The 20,570-nt window shown below is 44.1% G+C and overlaps 2 protein-coding genes across 3 annotated transcripts in view; both read right to left on the bottom strand.

The window, feature by feature from the left end:
* The window catches only part of LOC139017384 (putative selection and upkeep of intraepithelial T-cells protein 1 homolog), a 28,527-nt gene that overhangs the window by 6,990 nt on the left and 967 nt on the right, over window positions 1-20,570 (bottom strand). For both annotated transcript variants that reach the window (XM_070425714.1, XM_070425715.1), the window contains exons 3-6: window positions 19,435-19,560; window positions 2,404-2,551; window positions 1,101-1,448; window positions 409-690 (exon numbers count right to left, since the gene is read on the bottom strand). In XM_070425714.1, the coding sequence (XP_070281815.1) occupies window positions 409-690; window positions 1,101-1,448; window positions 2,404-2,533 (760 nt within the window). In that variant the 5' untranslated portion in view covers window positions 2,534-2,551; window positions 19,435-19,560. The remainder of the gene's footprint in view (window positions 1-408; window positions 691-1,100; window positions 1,449-2,403; window positions 2,552-19,434; window positions 19,561-20,570) is intronic.
* Window positions 6,587-9,525, bottom strand: LOC139018456 (E3 ubiquitin-protein ligase RNF26-like). Its single transcript, XM_070427047.1, is given in 4 exon segments — window positions 6,587-7,639; window positions 7,642-7,968; window positions 9,018-9,068; window positions 9,459-9,525. Coding segments are annotated over 4 exon segments (1,425 nt in total). The 3' UTR covers window positions 6,587-6,659.

Raw genomic sequence — 20,570 nt, 5'->3', positions numbered from 1 at the left:
AAGACACATGGAAAGATTGGCTATCACAACCTGGAAGAGGGCTTTTTACCAGAACCTGACTGTGCTGACGCCCTGATATTGAACATCCAGACTCCAGAAGTGTGAGAAATAAATTTTTGTTGCTTATAAGCCATCCCACCTGTGGTAATTTGTTATACCAGCCTGAATGGACTAAGATAAGAAGGTCCTATTCCATGGAGAGGTTAAATAGGTGAAGACTGGAAAATTGTCAGGAAAGGATGGGAGAAGTTAGAAAAAAGAGAAGGGAAGTTGGCTCCTGGCAGCAAGACTGGTGTGGGTGTGATGAAGAGAGCAGAACCAAGCTTATGTGCTTATAGCTGCCACCACCATGGAGTGTGAGCATCAAGCCCATTTTGTGGCCACTGTGAGGGGAGAGAGAAAACTGACCTGTTGTGAACAATTGTTCTTCCTTTTTCTGATTCAGAACTGGGTTCCAGATGGAACATGTCAGATTCTTCTGAGAAGTTTCTCTGAGGAGCAGTGATGTTGTTACATGGAATAAGCCGCCTTTGTCCTGGGTGTGAGTCTTAGACTCAGCTGGAATTTCTCCCCCCTCAGAGTCCATCCACTGGACCTTTGGCTGAGGGAACCAGCCCTCTGACTTGCACTCTAATTGGAGTTGTCGGGATTTAGAGACTTCCACATGGAACTGAGGATGTGAGCCGAGAGCTGGGAAGAGGAAGAGTCAGGTCCTAAGCTCATTTTCCTACACACACATGCCTCCCCTGCTTCTCAAGAGTTTTTGCTGCCTCCTAGACCTCAGAACAGGAACCTGAGGCTCTAAGGAAATCTTAGCAACAGAGAATGAAACCTAGACTCCTGGGCTAGAGAGGATTCCAACACAATCCAGTACAAATGGCCCCTGCCTATTGCTTGACTCCCACTGTGTGTCTCTTTACTATCTTTTACTTAGCCCCAAGCAGGATATATGGGGTAATGGGGTGAATAGAAGTAATGTCCATCTCCCTTTCTCCTATGATTTCTTTATATTTCCCAGAAAAATTGGATCAGAGGGAGCAGCCCATCCCAGAATAAACTCACTCCTTTGGGGTGTCAGGGCAATAAATGTGGGCCATTACCTGCCACTTTTAGCTCAATCACTGTATCATTGTAGAAGGAGCCATTTTTGAATGCACAGCGATACTGCCCATTGTCAGAGGGTTGGACATTGAGGATTCTCAGCACCACGATCCCCTTAGGCATGACATTTTTCACAAGCTCTGTCCTCCCTAAATACTCCTCCATGGCTTCCTCGGGCTTGTCCCTTCCATCCTCATACAGGTGCACCACCTGGGAGGGTAGGGATCTGGTCCATCTTATTTCCATATTTTTAACATTTTGAGGAGGCAAGAGGAAGCAGGGCAGCTCTGCTTCACCACCCAGCATGGCCACCAAAGGTTCATGGGGCCCCTGGACTTGGAATGCTCCTGAAAAGAGAACAGAGATGGAGTCAGGGTGGGTTGGGGCAGGATTTGGGTAAATGAAGTGGGATCGACTGCGTATACATTTGGCTATTTCCTTATAACCAACTCTTGGGGACAAGATCTGAAAGTGGATAGTTTCTGGGTCATGGGGATCTCTTTTCTGAGCTGAACATACACACAGAGCTAGGAGGATGCAGAAGATGTTAGACATAGGAGGTCTAGGCTAGCTAAAATGAGACAAGCAAACAACTTAGGGCAGAAACTTTGAGGATGCACTCACTTGGGGTCCACACAATCCTGAGAGCAAGTGGCTCTTTAAAATTTGGGCCCTAGGCTCCTCACTTAACTCACCCTGTGGGGAGGGATCTGAGGAATGTGATGGCAGGAGATAGATAATAGACACGTTAATCCCTTCAGGTCAAGTGCTGACCTTGTCCATAGGATGGAGGGATCACATAGGAACTCTGATGTTTCTGGATTGGGAGTTGGATAACTGTGTTGAGAAAGAATCTAATGCAGCTCAGTGGAAAAGATATTTGAGAATCATTAATACTGTTTGCCATGAGCATGGGATGAGAAAATTGGGGCATACAAGCTAATTTTTGCCAATATTATTCTACATTATCTTGAGGCTCTAAGAACTTATGCTTACCTTATGGGCATTTTCATTTTCTCTCAATCTTTATCCCACCACATGCACATTTATACTTAGGTGTACACACAGACACACACACACACACACACACACACACACACACACAGGCTTGGACCAGGAGATCAAGTAAAATGCCTAGTATACACTTCCTGGTACTTAGTAAATGGAATAAAGTTATCTTTTTTACTTTTCCAGGATCTTTTAACATTTGTATTTTTGTCAAACTTTTGCTTCCATCTTCCCTCTCTTTTTCCTTTCCTTTCCCTTACCTAACAGCGCAGAGACACATATAAGGATTCCTACCTGCATCCAATATGAGCATCTGGAAGGAGAGGTGGAGTGAGATGAGGCTGCCATGATAAATTGGAGAGACTCGCTGCCTCCTCCGGTCACTGAGGCAGCGTGATCCCAAGGCTTTGTGCTGATGACTCATTGGAAAAGGAGGGAAACACTGTAATGAGGGGACAGGAAATAGAGATCTCTGAGCCTTAAGTCAAGGGGCAGAGAAAGAAATGAACTCAGGAACCTGTCTCTTGGACAGGGAAGGGGAACATCTCATCTATGGGAGTAAGGTGAGGAGCAGCGTAAGATTCTTGCTTTTTTTTCCTACAAGTTTGGGACTTTTGATTTTCAGGAATTTACAGGGCACTCATGGCTCCGACTACCTTCTACATGCTAATGACTAACTCCCAAATGTACATAATGTCTGGCGACTCAGTGGCGGGACGCTGCTTCTATAGGGACCAGGAGGTAAGGGGTCCCTCTGCCTTGGACCAACAGAAAAACTAGGTGGGTTCTATCATTTTCCACCCCACTACCTCCCCTGCCTGGCCAAGGCAGTCTTATGATACCCCATTCTAGTAGCAGTAGTGAGGAAAGGTTGGAACATGCATCAACTACCACTAAATCCTGGAATTTGGTGGGCCTGGCTGTGAAGTTTGCTGCCCAAGGCCTAGAGCTCAGAAATCTTGCTGCTCAAGATAGTCTACTCAGAGCTGGCTCAAAGAATGGGAGGAAGGTATTCCCAAAGTCATGCTTTCTTTAGGTGGAGGTAATACACTTTGTATGTGGGGTAATGGATCCTGAGCTGGTAGAGGCATGTGGTATATAATTTTGCAGGGTCTGAAGGACCATGGGAGCACCACAGAGATGGAGCCTATATTACCTCTCCATGGACTAGGCAGCACTTCTCAACCTTTTAAATGACATGGCACACAGAGAAAATAATGATATTTTGGGGTACAATGTACTAAACTGAAAGAAAATTAGGCTATATTGGCTTCATGGGAAAAATTATTTTCTCTATATTATATAATTATAAGAATAAAGAAATAGAATTTATTAAGAAATATGTGCCCGGCCAGTGTGACTCAGTTGGATAGGTATCATCACATGCACTGAAAGGTTGCTGGTTCAATTCCTGCTCAGGACATATGCCTAGTTTGCAGGCTCAATCACCAGAGGGGCAAGTAGGAGGCAGCCAATTGATGTTTCTCTCCCTTGGATGTCTCTCTCTCTCTCTCTCTCTCTCTCTCTCTCTCTCTCTCTCATCAATAAAAACATATATTATAAAGAAACTAGAGGTCCAGTGCACAAAAATTTGGGTACTCAGGAGGGGATCCTTCAGCCTGGCCTGTGCCCTTTTGCAGTCTAGGACCCTCAGGGGATGACCACCTGCTGACTTAGGCCCACTCCCCAGGGGATTAGGCCTAAGCTGGCAATCAGACATCACTCTGGCAGCCTAGGAGCCCTTGGGGAATGTCCACTTGCCAGCATGGAGCAGGCCTAAGCTGCAGTAGGACATCCTTAGTGCTGCTGAGGAGGCAGGAGAGGCTCCCACCACCACTGCTGTACTGGCAGCCATCAGCCTGGCTTGTGGCTGAGCAGAGCTCCCCCCTGTGGGAGCGCACTGACCACCAGGGGGCAGCTCCTGCATTGAGCATCTGCCCCCTGGTGGTTAGTGTGTGTCATAGTGACCAGTCATTCCCAGTCTTTCTGCTCTTAGGGTCAGTTTGCATATTACCCTTTTATTATATAGGATAGAGGCCTGGTGCCCGGGTGAGCGCCAGCTGGTTTGCCCTGAAGGATGTCCCGGATCAGGGTGGGGGTCCCGCTGGGGTGCCTGGCCAGCCTGGGTGAGGGGCTGAGTGCTGTTTTCAGTCTGGCCAAGCCCTCCAATGATGGAAGCTCCCAGCCTCTCCTTTTTTTTTTATTCTGGGATTTATTTACCTTCTATAATTGAAACTTTGTAGCCTTGAGAGGAGCTCAGAGCCAGCCAGGGTGGGTGGGAGGGAAGCCTCCTGCTCACTCCAGCTCCGTGGCCATGGCCAGCTGAAAGCAGGTATCTGGGATTTATTTACCTCCTATCATTGAAACTTTGTTGCTTTGAGTGGAGCTCAGAGCTGGCCGCGGCAGGCAGGAAGTTGGCTTCCTCCATCATTGGGGCAACCAAGCCTCCTGCTTGCTTCAGTTCCGTGGCTGCTGGCTGCAATCTTGGTTGGGTTAATTTGCATATAGTCACTCTGATTGGCTGGTGGGCATGGCATAAGGCATAGCAAAGGTCCAGTCAATTTGCATGTTTGTCTTTTATTAGTGTAGATATGTTAAATATAATTGTAGAAAGAATATCTCTAAAAAGCTTTTTTTTAAAAAAAAAATTCTTTATTGTTTAAATTATTGCATGTCTCCTCCCCCCCCCCCCCCATTGACCTCTCCATGGCAGTTCCCAGCCCCCTGCCCATGCCCTCACCCCCCTAATATCTGTGTCCATGGCTTATGACTATATGCATGCATACAAATCCTTTTTTTTGCTCTCTTTCTCCCCCCTCCCCACCCAAACTCCTCTGACTTCCCTCATAGGTTGGACAGTCTGTCAATACTTCTATGTCTCTGGATCTATTTTTGTTCATCAGTTTATGTTGTTCATTATATTGCACATATGAGTGAGATCATGTGATATTTATCTTTCTCCGACTTGCTTATTTGACTTAGCAAAATGCTTTCCAGGTCCATCCATGCTGTTGCAAATGGTAAGAGTTCTTTTTTTTTTTTTTTTTTACAGAAGCATAATATTCCATTGTGTAGATGTACCACTGTTTGTTAATCCACTCATCTGCTGATGGGCACTTAGGCTGTTTCCAAATCTCAGCTATTGTAAATTGTGCTGCTATGAACATCTGGGTACATATATCCTTTCTGACTGTTGTTTCTGATTTCTTAGGATATATTTCCTGGAAATGAGATTATTGGGTCAAATGGGAGTTCCATTTTTAATTTTTTGAGGAAATGCTATACTGTTTTCCACAGTGACTGCACCAGTTTGCATTCCCATCAGCAGTGGGTTCCTTTTTCTCCACATCCTAGCCAGCACTTGTCGTTTGTTGATTTGTTGATGATAGCCATTCTGACAGGTGTGAGATGGTATCTCATTGTCATTTTAATTTGCATATCTCAGATGATTAGTGACTTTGAGTATGTTTTCAAATGTCTCTTGGCCTTCTATATGTCCTCTTTTGAAAAGTGCCTATTTAAGTCCTTTGCCCATTTTTTTATTAGATTGTTTATCTTCCTTTTGTTAAGTTGTATGATTTCCCTATAAATTTTGGAAATTAAACCCTTGTTAGAGATAACATTGCCAAATATGTTCTCCCATGCAGCTGGCTTTCTTGTTGTTTTTTTGATGGGTTTTGTTTTTTTGTGTGTGCAGAAGCTTTTTTATTTTGATGCAGTCCCATTTGTGATGTGGGGAATGAAAGGAAGGAATAGAAATCTGGTTCTCTCTCTGGAGGCTCCCAGTGGAGCTGGGATGCGAGGGTTCATGTTCCCAAGGCCAGGTGCAGGTATACAAACACACACACACACACACACACACACACACACACACACACGGATAAACTTCTGACCCCAGCTGTTGGGATGAGGTTGGGAGGGAGCTTCAGAAAATCATGGCAAGCAAAAGTAGTAGCTCTAAGAGCATCTGCAAAACCACTCCCAGGACCTTCCCAGCACAGGAGTTCTGGCTAAAAGCAAAGGGTCAAGAATATCCCAAGGCCCTTGAGTTGCCAAAATACCCAAATAACACTGATGTGTTGTGGCTACAGAAGCTAGGGAGAGGACCTGTAAATCTCCAACCAAAAAAAAACGGAAGCAGAGGAGGAGCCCCAGAGGCTGGCATCTGGAGGGGAGGCCACAACAAACAGTCTCAGGGCATGACAGTGACACGCCTCCCTCAGCATTGCAGGGACCCACTGGGAAACAGAAGCTGCTATCCTGCCCCCACCCAAGTCACTGCCTTCCAGGGTGTCCCATCTCAATGTCCTAGACCAGTGATGGCGAACCTTTTGAGCTCGGCGTGCCAGCATTTTGAAAAACCCTAACTTAACTCTGGTGCTGTGTCACATATAGAAATTTTTTGATATTTTCAACCATAGTAAAACAAAGACTTATATTTTTGATATTTATTTTATATATTTAAACAAAAGGTGATTCAGGCCATGACCCAGAGGTCAGGTGTTAATGTGGCACATGAAGCTGGAGGAGGGCAGGGAGGGAGGAAGTTCTCAGAGGTAGACGTTGAGGGTCCTCCGAATGCCCTGGCGGCAGAGTGGGTAGTTGGGGTGGTAGACATCAGGGTGGCACATCAGGATTTCGTTGCAGGCCTGGCAGAGGCACAGGTGCCGACAGGGCAGCAGCAGCACTGTCTTGCTCTGGTCCTGGCAGATGACGCACTTCTTCCACTCCTCTTGCTCCTTCAGCAACTTCCATGGGTCTTGATTGACTAGGGGCTCCTCATTGAGCCTCTCCCTGCCCCAGGCAGCAGTCACTCTGACCATTCTACCTTCTTCCTCTTCTGTCTCTGATGTGGGCCCTGCTTCAGGAAGAGTGTCCTGTTGTGAGGCCCTGGCTGCAGGCTCCCTACTAGGGCCACCCTGGGGAGTCCCAGGTGCCCCTCCCGAGTTTAGCCAGCTTGCCAGCTGCAGGCTGCGGCTCCAGACTCGGCGCCAAGCCCCCAAGCCCAGTGCGAGGCAAGACAGCCACGTAACATCCTCTCGAAGCCTGTGGTAGGATGGCCGGGCATGGAGCTGACTGAGGGCCTGGGTGGCCAGCCTCATGATGAGGTCTGGGTGCAGCACGGTCACCGTCACCGCCAGCACGCAAGCCAACAGCACCAGGCCAGTGAGATTGACAAGCACAAAGCTGGCCACGAGTTGGGCAGCCGAGGCCAGGAGCTCCATTGCTAGCTGGCATGGGGTCCAGAGGAGGATGGCCATGGCCACAGCACTGCTGGAAATGTAAGCCTTGAAGGCCTCCATAATGTCCGTCATCCTCCACAGTGGACCCATCACTGCATCCCATAGGGCCAGCAACAGGGAGAAAAGGTTCTGAGTGCTAATGAGGCAGATGTTGACCAGGCTGTTGATCACGTAGGCCACCAGGCTCATGGCAATGGCACGGACGTCACAGTCCTGGTGCAGCAGAGCATGGCCACTGGAGACCACATTGAGAATGCCCCGGTGCAGGATGTTCCGGCTCCTCAAGGCCCGTGTGCGGCCAGGTGCCCCAGGAGCTTCAGGCTCTCCAGGCCAGAGCAGCAGCTGCACAGCAGGGTTCACAGGGCCTGAGCGCCCCGGAAAGTGAACCGCATCAGAGCTTCCATCAAGGCCAGCAGTGACAGCAAGACTCCGCGGCCCAGGTGCACCAGGCTGGTCAGCACAGTGTGGGGCAGGTTGTAGATGAAGGCCAGCAGCCAGGCCACGGAGGCCAGGAGGGAGGACACCAGCAGGAAGTTCAGGTCCAACGCCAAGGTCAGCACGTCCAGCACCAGGCCCACCCCATTCACCACCAGGTACACAGCCTCCGTGGAGGGGCCTGGGAGGGCGGGGCCAAGACAGCCCAGCTACCGGGTGAGGGGAGGGAGGGGTCAGGGGTTAACCTGGAAGGGAAGGAAAAGTGTTAACTCCGGGCAAGAATCAAGAGTCTGCGGAAGAAGGGTTGGGGGTGAGGGTCTCAGTGCGGGGAACCGGGTCCGGAGGCCCGGTATGGACGGCGGGCTGTCGGGGAGGGAAGAGGCCGGGCATCTCCTGGTTTAGGTGAGCTGGCGGAGGAGCCTGGCTTGGCATTGCAGACCTGGCAGCAGCGCCCTGGTCCCTGAGGTTGGGGCCGGCCGTGGGCTTGTGGTCCCGCTTCGCAGGTGCCCTGTCCCACCCGGCCCCTGTCCTCGGGTCCGCACTCCTCGCCCAGAGCGGGAGCTGGAAAGGGGACCCTCAGGCGAGCCCAGGTACTGCCTCCACCCTGCTGCGCGCTGCCATCTTGTGCCCCATTTTTTGATTGGGTTGTTTTTCTTCCTTTTGTTAAGTTGTATGAGTTCCCTATAAATTTTGGAGATTAAACCCTTGTCAGATAGAACATTGGCAAATATGTTCTCCCATGCAGTGGGCTTTCTTATTGTTTTGTTGATGGTTTCTTTTGCTGTGCAGAAGCTTTTTGTTTTGATGTAGTCCCATTTGTTTATTTTCTCCTTAGTTTCTATTGTCTGAGGAGCTGTATGGGTAAAGATATAGCTGTGAGAGATGTCTGCTATTTTGCTGCCTATGGATTCTTCTAATATTTTCATGGTTTCCTGACTTATGTTTAAGTCTTTCATCTATTTTGAGTTTATTTTTGTGTATGGTGTAAGTTGGTGGTCTAGTTTCATTTTCTTGCATCTATCTGTCCAATTTTTCCAACACCATTTATTGAAGAGACTGTCTTGACTCCATTGTATGCTCTTGCCTCCTTTGTCAAATATTAATTGAGCATAATGGCTAGGGTCAACTTTTGTGTTCTCTGTTCTGTTCCATTGATTTATATGTCTGTTCTTGTGCCAGAAACAGGCAGTTTTGAGAACAGTGGCTTTGTAATATAGCCACTTGTGATACCTGGTATTGTGATTCCTCCAACTTTGTTCTTCTTTTTCAGGATTGCTGCAGCTAAAGGGGAGAATTATTTATTCCATATGAATTTTTGGAGAGTTTGTTCTAGGTCTGAGAAAAATATGCCGTTGGTACTTTAATAGGTATTGCATTGAATCTATAGATTGCTTTGGGTAGTATGGACATTTAAATGATGTTGATTCTACCAATCCATGAACATGGTATATACTTCCATTTGTGTATGTCTTCCTCTATCTCTTTTTACAATGTTCTGTAGTTTTCTGAGTACAGGTCTTTAGTTAGGTTTATTCCTAGGTATCTTAATTTTTTTGGTGCAATGGTAAATGGGATTTTTTTTTTTTTTAGTTTCTCTTTCTGTGAGCTCATCATTAGTATATTAAAAAGGTATAGATTTCTGGGTTTTAATTTTGTATTCTGCTACATTACCAAATTCATTTATTAAGTCTAGTAGTTTTTTGCTGGAGTCTTCAGGGTTTTCTATGTACCATAGCATGTCACCTGCAAAAAATGACAGTTTTACTTCTTCTTTTCCAATTTGGAAGCCTTTTATTTTTTCTTCTTGTCTGATTTCTATGGCTGGCACTTCCAGTACTATGTCAAACAGGAGTGGTAAAAGGGGGCATCCCTGTCTTGTTCCTGTTCTTAGCAGAAATGATTTTAGTTTTTGCCCATTGAGTATGATGTTGGCTGTAGGTTTGTCATATATGGCTTTTATTATGTTGAGGTGTGATCCCTCTATTTCCACTTTGCTGAGAGTTTTCTTTAGGGAAGGGTGTTGGATTTTGTCAAATGCCTTTTCTGCATCAATTGATATGATTATGTGCTTTTTGTCTCTCAATTTGTATATGTGATCTATAACGTTTATTGATTTGTGAATATTGTACCATCCTTGCATTCCCGGAATAAGTCCCACTTGGTTATGTGTATGATCTTTCTAATGTAATGCTGGATCCAATTTGCTGGAATTTTGTTGAGGATTTTAGCATTTATGTTCATCAGAGATATTGGCCTGTAACTCTCTTTTGTAGTGTCTTTACTTGGTTTTGGGATTAGGGCAGTGCGGCAAACTGTGGCTTGGCAAACTGCGGCTTTCAAGGCACATGCGGCTCTTTGGCCCCTTGAGTGTGGCTCTTCCATAAAATACCGACTTCTGTGCATGGGCCACGATGTTTCAATCACACTGTATGTGCATGCCCGCATGTGGTATTTTGTGGTATTTTGTGGAAGAGTCACACTCAAAGGGCCAAAGTGCCGCATGTGGCTCGCAAGCCACAGTTTGCCGAACACGGGATTAGGGTAATGCTGGCTTCATAGAAAGAGCTTCGAAGTGTGCCCTCCTCTTGAATTTTTTGGAATAGTCTGAGGAGGATAGGTTTTAGTTCTTCTTTGAATGTTTGGTAAAATTCCCCTATGAAGCCGTCCAGATCAGGGCTTTTGTTTGCTGGAAGTATTTTGATTACTGCTTCAATTTCATTGGTAGTTATTGGCCTAGTCATGTTTTTTTTTTTATTCTTACTGATTGAGTTTTGGAAGCTTGTATTTTTCTAGGAATATATTCATTTTGTCTCGGTTGTCCAGTTTGTTGGAGTAGAGTTGTTCCTAGTATTTTTTTTTTTTTTACAATCCTTTGTATGTCTGTGGGGTCAGTTGTTACTTCGCCACTTTCATTTCTGATTTTGTTTATTTGAGTCCTCACTCTTTGCATCTTGGTGAGCTTGGCTAGAGGTTCATAAATCTTGTTTATCCTTTCCAAGAACCAGTTCTTGGTTTTATTGATCTTTTGTATTATTATTGTTATTATTATTATTTTTGATCTGTATGTCGTGTACTTCTGCTCTGATCTTTATTATTTCATTCCTTCTGCTTACTCTGGGATTTTCTTGTTGCTCTCTTTCTAATTCTTTAAGTTGCAGGGTTAGATAATTTATTACCATTTTTTCCTGTTTTTTTGAGGTAGTCCTATAGAGCTATGGACTGCTTTCACTGTCCCATAGATTTTTGGATTGTTGTGTTTTCATTATCAATTGTTTCCAGGATGCTTTTTATTTCTCCTTTGATCTCTTTGGCAATCCAAACATTGTTTAATAGCATGCTATTTATCCTCCAAGTGCTTGATTTTTTTCATTGTTTTTATTGTTGATTTCTAATTTTATGCCATTATGATCTGAGAAGATGCTTGATATGATTTCTATCTTCTTAAAGAGACTTTGCCTGTGTCCCAATATGTGGTCTACCTTTGAAAATGTCCTGTGTGCACTTGAAAAGAATGTATATTCTGTAGCTTTAAGGTGAAATATTCTGAAAACGTCAATTAATTCCATCTGATCTAGTGAGTCATTTAGGATTGTTGTTTCTTTGTTAATTTTTTTTTGTCTAGAGGATTTATCCAGTGATGTCCATGGGGTATTAAAGTCCCCTACTATGATTATATTGCTATTGATGTCTCCCTTGTTATCTCCAGAAGTTTTTTTTATGTATTTGGGTGCACCTGTTTTGGGTGCATATGTGTTTACCAGAGTTAGGTCCTCTTGTTGAAGTGCTCCCTTTAGTATTATGAAGTGGCCCTCCTTATCTTTTGTTATGGCATTTACTTTGAGGTCTATTTTGTCAGATGTAAGTATTGCTACCTCAGCTTTTTTTTTTTTCATTTCCATTTGCCTGAAAAAAATTTTCCCCATCCCTTCACTATCAGTCTATGTGAGTCCTTTGTTCTCAGGTGGGTCTCTTGTAGACAGAAAATATGTGAGTCATATTTTATTTTCCATTAAGTTACCCTATATCTTTTGACTGAGGCATTTATTCCATTGAAGGTTGAAGGTTATTATTGCTAGGTACTTGTTTGTTGCCATTTTCATTCTTTTTTATTTTTTTTTTTAAATCTTTATTGTTCAGATTATTACATTTGTTCCTCTTTTTTCCCCCCATAACTCCCCTCCTTCCAGCTCCCACCCCACCCTCCACCCTCACTCCCCACCCACTGTGTTCATCCATAGGTGCATGATTTTTGTCCAGTCACTTCCCGCCATCTCCCACACCCCTTTTCCCCCCAAGAATAGTCAGTCTATTCCCTTTCTATGTCCCTGATTCTATTATAATCACCAGTTCATTCTGTACATCAGGTTATTTATTCACTTGATTCTTAGATTCATTTGTTGATAGATGCATGTTTGTTGTTCATAATTTGTATCTTTACCTTTTTCTTCTTCTTCCTCTTCTTAAAGGATACCTTTCAGCATTTCATATAATACTGGTTTGGCGGTGATGAACTCCTTTAGCTTTTCCTTATCTGTGAAGCTCTTTATCTGACCTTCAATTCTGAATGATAGCTTTGCTGGATAAAGTAATCTTGGTTGTAGGTTCTTAGTATTCAGCACTTTGAATATTTCTTGCCATTCCCTTCTGGCCTGCAAAGTTTCTGTTGAGAAATCAGCTGACAGTCGTATGGGTATTCCCTTGTAGGTAATTGAGCCTCTTTCTCTTGCTGCTTTTAAGATTTTCTCTTTGTCTTTTGCTCTTGGCATTTTAATGATGATGTGTCTTGGTGTGGTCCTCTTTGGATTCCTTTTGTTTGGGGTTCTCTGCGCTTCTTGGACCTGTAAGTCCATTTCTTTCTCCAGATGGGGGAAGTTTTCTGCCATTATTTCTTGAAATAGGTTTTCAATATCTTGCTGTCTCTCATCTTCTGGCACTCCAATAATTCTGATATTAGTCCGCTTAAAGCTGTCCCAGAGGCTCCTCACACTATCTTCACACTTTCGGATTCTTTTTTCATTTTGCTTTTCCAATTGGGTGTTTTTTGTCGAATCTTTGGTTTGATTCTTGTGCTCCTCTGGTCTGCTATTGGGTATAATATTCTTTATTTCAGTCCTTGTATGCTTACTTTCTAATTTCTTTATCGTAGCATCGAGGGTCTCATTAGTTTTCGTGAGGCTCTGCACAAATTTATGGCAAGCCCTCAAAATTGCGATTCTTAGCTCCATATCCTCCATTTCTGTCATGTTTTTTTGTCTCCACATCTTTTATGCTTTCTTGGTGCACCCCCTTGTGGTCTCTGTGCGCAGTCTTGTTCTAGCCAAGCCTTAATTGTTGTAGTTAACACTAGAGGGATTTGACCACCAGGCCGACTGGCTGTAGGAATCAGCTGTATGGAAAACGTCTGCCTTCTGGGGAGGCGCTAATCCAGCCTTTGCCTGAGGCGATCGGCAAATGGCTGTGCGCAGGGTTTGGGCAGGGCGGGATCAACAGGGCGGGCGGAGGGAGCAGTTATGGCCGCTCTCAGTCCCGTTCCCAGAGGCTCTGCTTCTCAGAACCCCGGCAGCCGCTGCAAACCTCGGAGAGAAAGCTGCCCTCAGGTTCCAACTGATGCTGGATAATCCCGCTTCTCCCGTTTGAGTCTGGGTCCCTAGAGACTCGCCCGGATCTGGAGCCCAGAGTCTGAGACTCACTCCCGACAGAAAACGACAACCGCGCCCTCAGCCACCAGCCCGCTTTGCGCGCGCACCTCGGTACCTTTGTATTTTCCACACTGCGCCGCCTCTGAGCCTCGATTTGCTGTTCTCTTTCCTTCTAGTTGTAGAGTCTCTCTTCAGCCAGCCTTCCTGTGGTTCTGGGTGATGTCCGTTCCGTCTTTTAGTTGTATTTTTGAAATGGTTGTTTGCGGCAGCGGTCTCCGGTGTTTACCTACGCCGCCATCTTGGTCTCTCCCTCCAATTTTTTGCCATTTTCATTCTTTATGCCTGTGTTCCTGCTGCCCTTTCTATTACTTCTTTTTACAGCAGTCCTTTTAGCATTTCTTGCATGCCTGGCTTGGTGGTAATAAACTCCCTTGACCTTTTTTTTTTTTTGGTCTGTGAAGCTCCTAATTTCACCTTCAATTTTGAATGATGGCCTTTCATATATATATGAATAACAAGCAACCGGAACGACAGAATGACCAGAACTACCAGAACAACTGGTCGCTATGATGCCCACTACAGCAGCCAATGAGAGAGAGAGAGAGAGAGAGAGAGAGAGAGAGAGAGAGAGAGAGAGAACACCACAAAACAAACAAATAAACCATATGTCCTATGCCCTTTCTGGCTCAGATTTTTTTCACCAGCCTTGTCTAATTCATCAATTCTGGGAAGGTGATATTTGATTTAGTTGTTTCTTCTATCTGCTCCAAGAGAAGGCACAGGACACATCTATCTATTTGGCTGCCATTTGCTTCTCAAAAACTTGTTTTTATAATTTTTAAATTTGCTTCAATAAATATAGCTTTTTAAAATTTTTTTAAATTAAATCTTTATTGTTCAGATTATTACATTTGTTCCTCTTTTTCCCCCATAACTCCCCTCCACCCAGTTCCCACCCCACCCTCCGCCCTCACTCCCCACCCACTGTCCTCATCCATAGGTGTACGATTTTTTTCCAGTCTTTTCCCGCATCCCCTACACCCCTTTTCCCCCCAAGAATAGTCAGTCCATTCCCTTTCTATGTCCCTGATTCATTATAATCACCAGTTCATTCTGTACATCAGATTACTTATTCACTTGATTCTTCGATTCACTTGTTGATAGATGCATGTTTGTTGTTCATAATTTGTATCTTTACCTTTTTCTTCTTCCTCTTCTTAAAGGATACCTTTCAGCATTTCATATAATACTGGTTTGGTGGTGATGAACTCCTTTAGCTTTTTCTTGTCTGTGAAGCTCTTTATCTGACCTTCAATTCTGAATGATAGCTTTGCTGGATAAAGTAATCTTGGTTGTAGGTTCTTGGTATTCTTCACTTTGAATATTTCTTGCCACTCCCTTCTGGCCTGCAAAGTTTCTGTTGAGAAATCAGCTGACAGTCTTATGGGTACTCCCTTGTAGGTAACTGACTTTCTTCCTCTTGCTGCTTTTAAGATTCTCTCTTCATACGGGAGAAATGGGACTGTCTGGCATCAGTCGGAACTCGAGGGCAGCTTTCCCTCTGAAGGCAGGACTGAGAGCAGCCATACTGCTCGCTCCGCCCACCCTGTTGATCCCCTGGGACCCTGACCCGCCCAAGCCATACACGGAGGCTTTTGCATATGAAAGGCCTGGCCCTTTGTAATCTGAAAATTACTTAACAAACTGCAGCTGCCCCAAAGCCCCAAGGCAACTTGCATTGCTTTACAGCTGACTTCTGCTGGGTAGCCTCAGGCAGAGGCTAGATTAGCACCTCCTTATATCCAAGAGCCAGTGTACCTAGTGGTCACAGTGGGACCATCCAATTACAACTCAGATCCATAAGGGACACACTCAGGGGGAAGACTCAGTGAGCACCAAAGCCCCACTGAAACAAGTCTTGTTCCATAAGGGTGTCTTCAGCACAGAAGTTCTCCCACCTTAGATACAGCTGATTCTCACAGCCAATTGGCCTGGAGGTCAAATCCTCCCAGTGTTACCCACAACAATCAAGGCTTAATGACAACAAGACTGTGCTCAAAGCCCACACGGGGGTGCATCAAGAGTGTCTACCTTAGGTAATTGGGGAGGCTGAGCCACTGGGCCCTATAGGACACTTAGCAAAGAAAGCCACTCTATTGACACAGTGAAGCATAAAAAAATGCCGAGACAAAGGAAGCAGGACACAGATGACAGAAATGGAGGAAAGCAAACTACTGGATATAGAGTTCAAAACCACACTTTTAAGGTCTTTCAATAATTTTCTAGAAACCGCCAATAAACTCAATGAGACCCTCAAGAAATCTAGTGAGACCCTCGATGTTGTGATAAAGAACCAACTAGAAATTAAGCATACACTGACTGAAATAAAGAATATTATACAGACTCCCAACAGCAGACCAGAGGATCCCAAGAATCAAGTCAAAGATTTGAAATACGAAGAAGCAAAAAACACCCAACCAGAAAAGCAAAATGAAAAAAAGAATCCAAAAATATGAAGATAGTGTAAGGAACCTCTGGGACAGCTTCAAGCATACCAACATCAGAATTATAGGGGTGCCAGAAGAAGAGAGAGAGCAAGATATTGAAAACCTATTTGAAGAAATAAAGACAGAAAACTTCCCCTACCTGGTGAAAGAAATAGACTTACAAGTCCAGGAAGCGCAGAGAACCCCAAACAAAAGGAATCCAAAGAGGACCACACCAAGACACATCATAATTAAAATTTTTTTATATGAGTTAATTTGAGCCAAACTGATGAAGTATGCTTCATCAGGGAGAAAGATTTCAAATCATCCTTAGAATAACAGTTTTCAGTTTCTTTTATGCATTTGAAACTAAGGAGGCAGGACAGTAAGGAAGATTCATGGAGGTGGAAAAAAGCAAGGTGGGGAGTGGATTGCAGGATAGCTACCAAGATAACGTGTTCTCTTGAGAGTGGTATGGCTTATTTCAAAGGTGTGTTAGCCACATTAAAATATTTTGAAAAGTATTCATTATTTTGAATAAGTACAGCTTTTGGATTTCTGATTGTATACTTGAAATAACTATAGATAATTATCAATATTCAATTATAATTATTAATGATGTCTTAAATTTCTTCATAGTCACTGTTTGTGAGATATTTTAGTTGCATAACTAAACTTGTATTTTCATAAATACAAATTTTAAAATCTTTTTCAGGTCCATTCTTTTATTTTTAAAAAATATTTTTATTGATTTTTAGGGAGAGACAAAGAGAGAAAGAAGCATCCATGTACAAGAGAAATATTATTGTCTGCCTCCTACATGCCCTCTACCAAGCCCACAACCTGGGCATGTTCCCCAACCTAGAATCGAACCAGCAACCTGCCAGTGCACAGGATGACATCCAACCAACTGAGCCACACAGGCAAGGGCAATTCTTTTAAATTGCATTTGAAGAACATAAGTACTGTTTTCTTTGACTTACAAATTTAATGGATTTAAAATCCAATTGAAGTTTTTCATCCAATATTTCAAAATAAGGAGTTTTATCTTGTAGAATGTGCATTCGATGTTAAGATAATCCCTTTGCAGTTAATTTGCACATATCGACTGCAAATTGACAAAAAGTATCTGATATAAGTGAGGACAGAGTTTGGGTGTTGCTCTTTAAGCTCCACCAGGAACCCCTGCCTGGCCTCTTTGTTCCTCCAATCCACCACAGGTGGGGCCACGTTTGGGCTCCTTGAGCACCTGCATTTTGAACTGTTTCTGTTGCTCTAGGGGGTCATTTTCCTGATGGGCAGCAGCATTCAGTGCAGTGGACTGAAGACTAACTCTAGGCAGTTGATCAAGCAGAGTGTGTAGTTGCTCTCACCAAACAGAGTTAGACAGAAGTTGCTATTCCCATTTGCTGCTCATCTTGCAGAGCCATCTGAAGCACTCAAGTGGTGGGAAAATTGTTATAAGACAAGCTTAAGGATGAAGCATGAAATCCTACTGGTATCTGTACTGGTACATGGTGCCTTCAACTAAGTGAGCGCCTATTTCCAAATCTCATGAAAGTGTAGAAAATAACAGGTAAGGGACAAAATTTCATGGCAACTATCTCATTTAGGGTAAAGAAACTTATCTGCTGCATACTCTAGAACAGAGGCTGCTTCCTACTAATGGCATAGAGGGGACACTGTGGAAAGGATACAGAGACCTAAGAAGCTGTTTAGAGAGCTGATAGAGAAAGGTGGGGAGGATCTTAGCAAAGAGTTCCAGGGTGTTAGTGCAAAGCTCCTCACATAGCTAATTTTTGAACCAAATACTTTCATAGAAATTCACTGCAAAATTAAAATGCCCAATACAACTTTTCCAATAGTTATTTTGTATTTCTTCCATACACACATGATGTTTTTGAAAAAAGGAACGCATATATATATATAAAAGGCAAGCAACCGGAACGGCAGAATGACCAGAACTACCAGAACAACTGTTCGCTATGATGCCCACCACAGCAGCCAACCGGCCTGATCAGGGACCCTATCGGCTCCCCTCCCCCAACCTCCCCTGGCCAGTCCCACCCCTGATCGGCCCCTCTACACCGATCAGGGGCAGAGCTGGCTGGCCAACCTCCTGCGTCCTCTCCCCCCTCCCCCTGCCAGCCTGGCCCTGATCGGCCCTTACCAGGGCAGGCCGGCCGCCGGACCCCACCTGTGCACAAAATCATGCATCAGGCCTCTAGTTGTTCTATAAAGTCTCAGGAGGAGTTGGAAGATGATGTAGCAGTTAGAGGGTCTCTCAGACTACTGTCAAGTGGTAGCACCCCAACTCTAGTTAGGGGGCCTTACTTTCTAAAAGCAGGGATTTAGAGTACTTAACCAGCTGCCAATCATACTTCGCTGGATCTGTCAGATGTTCTTGTAAATTTCTTTAGGGACTTCACTTGGTCCAACCTGGCTACTTCCTCAGGCTACACTGAAATCACCAGCTAGTGATTTCATTTTAGTACCCACCCACCCTTTTGTATTTGTAACTTACTTATCTGAAAGTGAGAATCCTGGCTCTTGATATACTAGCATATATATCTCAGCTTCTCTGTGTGAGGCCAATTTCTCACCTATTTCTACCCTTTCTTCTACATGAATGCCCCTCTAAACCTTCTCCAACGCTATGCTGGGCACTCCCTCAACATGGATGTCTCCTTACCTTGTTTGGGCTCTGGCTTGTCCTACATTTCTCACTGGGCTCTGGCTCTGACACTCATCCAAGAACTCTCTCCCCCCATGAACTTTCATCTCCCCCATGTCAGGCTGCCTCAATGATTTTCTATCCATTCACTGCTTGGGCTCTGACCCCTTGTTATGTGCCACCTCAATTCCCCTTCTACATCCTGTCCCCACTGCACAGCCAGCACAGATGTTGGCTTTGTTCTGTCTTACCCAAACAATTTAAGACTGGATTGTTCAGAAAGGGAAGGGAAAGAAAAGAAAAGAGTAAAATGGAATGCTGAGAGGAGGGAAGGCAACCCCTTGCTTTTTAAAGTAAAAGAAAACTGTGAGAGATGGAATGGAAAACAAGCCTCTCCAAGCAGTTTTTAAAAGGCCCATATGGGGCTTGAGGGTACATTCATCTTGTTCACACTACACCTATCTGAGTAGCTTGCAGAGTCTTTTCACACCCTCATGTGTATGTACACTTTATTTTGAAGACCACAGACCTAGGTGTCATGGATTAAGCAATAGAATGCCAACAGCTGGGAAGCACTTCCCACCTCTGAATCCTAGCAAACAGGCCCCCCTCCCCTTTTAATTTTAATAATTAATTTACTCTAACCTATATTGTCCTACCTCCCATCCCTTTGCTTCCTCATGACCTCTTTCATCCCACTGTCCTGTCAAGAAGTACAGCTCTCTCCATCCACACCTCCTCTGTGCAAGAGAACCTTTCACAGAACAGTAACTTGGTCCGTTCTTCAAACTGCCTCCTTCTCCAACTTTGAGACTGACCCCCTCCATATGCAGGGACTCCAGACTTACCTCTGCCTCTGCTGTGGGGCTGGGTCTCTCCTGATCTGAGGTAGCTCTGGTTAGAAACGTTTCTCTCAGGAGCTCAGAGCTGGGAGCTGGAGGTGGGCTGGTTTAGAGGAATGATGCACAGTGGTGCTGAAAAGAGAGGGACTTCATGGGACTGAGAAGGACTTTGGACTTGGACTATATAGTGTTGTCATATGTAGAATTTAAACAAATTCTAAGCTTCACAGAGAAAAATTATGAGGGCTTTCTTCCCTATAGTTTATAATATAAAACTGATAACCAGATATGTATCTTGGTAACTGTCAAGAACAAAAGAGCTTATAACTAGGTGTATTGTTTAACTATAAATTAATGATTAACATCAGCAATTGAAAAGTTGTATGTCAACCACACTAGTTTCACTGATCATGCTCCATATTCACTTTCACACCCTTTCTTTCTTCTCAATCCTCCTTTCTCACTGCTAGTCTTCACAGCTGCCTCATTTTATTGACCAATAGAAGCCATTGAATGGAAACATTCATTTCCTGTACACCAGATCTACATACCTGTCCCCACTCTCCCCAAACAAAGCCCAATTTCATCCATCTGTAAGTTCTCCTTTTCTGTTGTAATGGATAATGTAGCTTTCTACCTCCTTGCCCTAGGTCTTCTTATCATTTTGTGAACTCAGAATTTGTGTATTGAATCCTGTTCTGCTTGAACTCTAGAGCGTATTCATTTTCCTACATTTATGCTGACTGATACACTAAAGCCCCAGTTTTTTCATCTGTTAAATAGGTTTAATAATAATACCTACATCTGGGAAAGATGGGTCTTTCCTTGGGTTCCACACTTTAGAGCCCTCATATATCATATGTACTTACAAAATGAATTTATTAAAGAAAACATAGACAGCACTGTCACTTGGTAATTAGTGCTCAGTACAAAGGGTCCCCTCAAACATCCACTTCCATAATTAACATTATTTAGGTCCAGGAAACATACCTCTATAGTTTTGGCCTGTATCCTGTAGAACTAAATGGTATCTGAATGCAATAAAAGTTTGTGGTCTGCACTGTGGTGGTTGTGTGTGCATGTGTGTGTATGTGTGTGTGTGTGCGCGCACCAATTTCAAATACATTTTAAGACATTGCATT

Source organism: Myotis yumanensis, unplaced genomic scaffold (assembly GCF_028538775.1).
Source record: "Myotis yumanensis isolate MYYU_CA2020_CCGP unplaced genomic scaffold, mMyoYum1.0.hap1 SCAF_10, whole genome shotgun sequence".
Taxonomy (NCBI): Eukaryota; Metazoa; Chordata; class Mammalia; order Chiroptera; family Vespertilionidae; genus Myotis; species Myotis yumanensis.
This window is presented reverse-complemented; position numbering and strand designations above follow the sequence as displayed.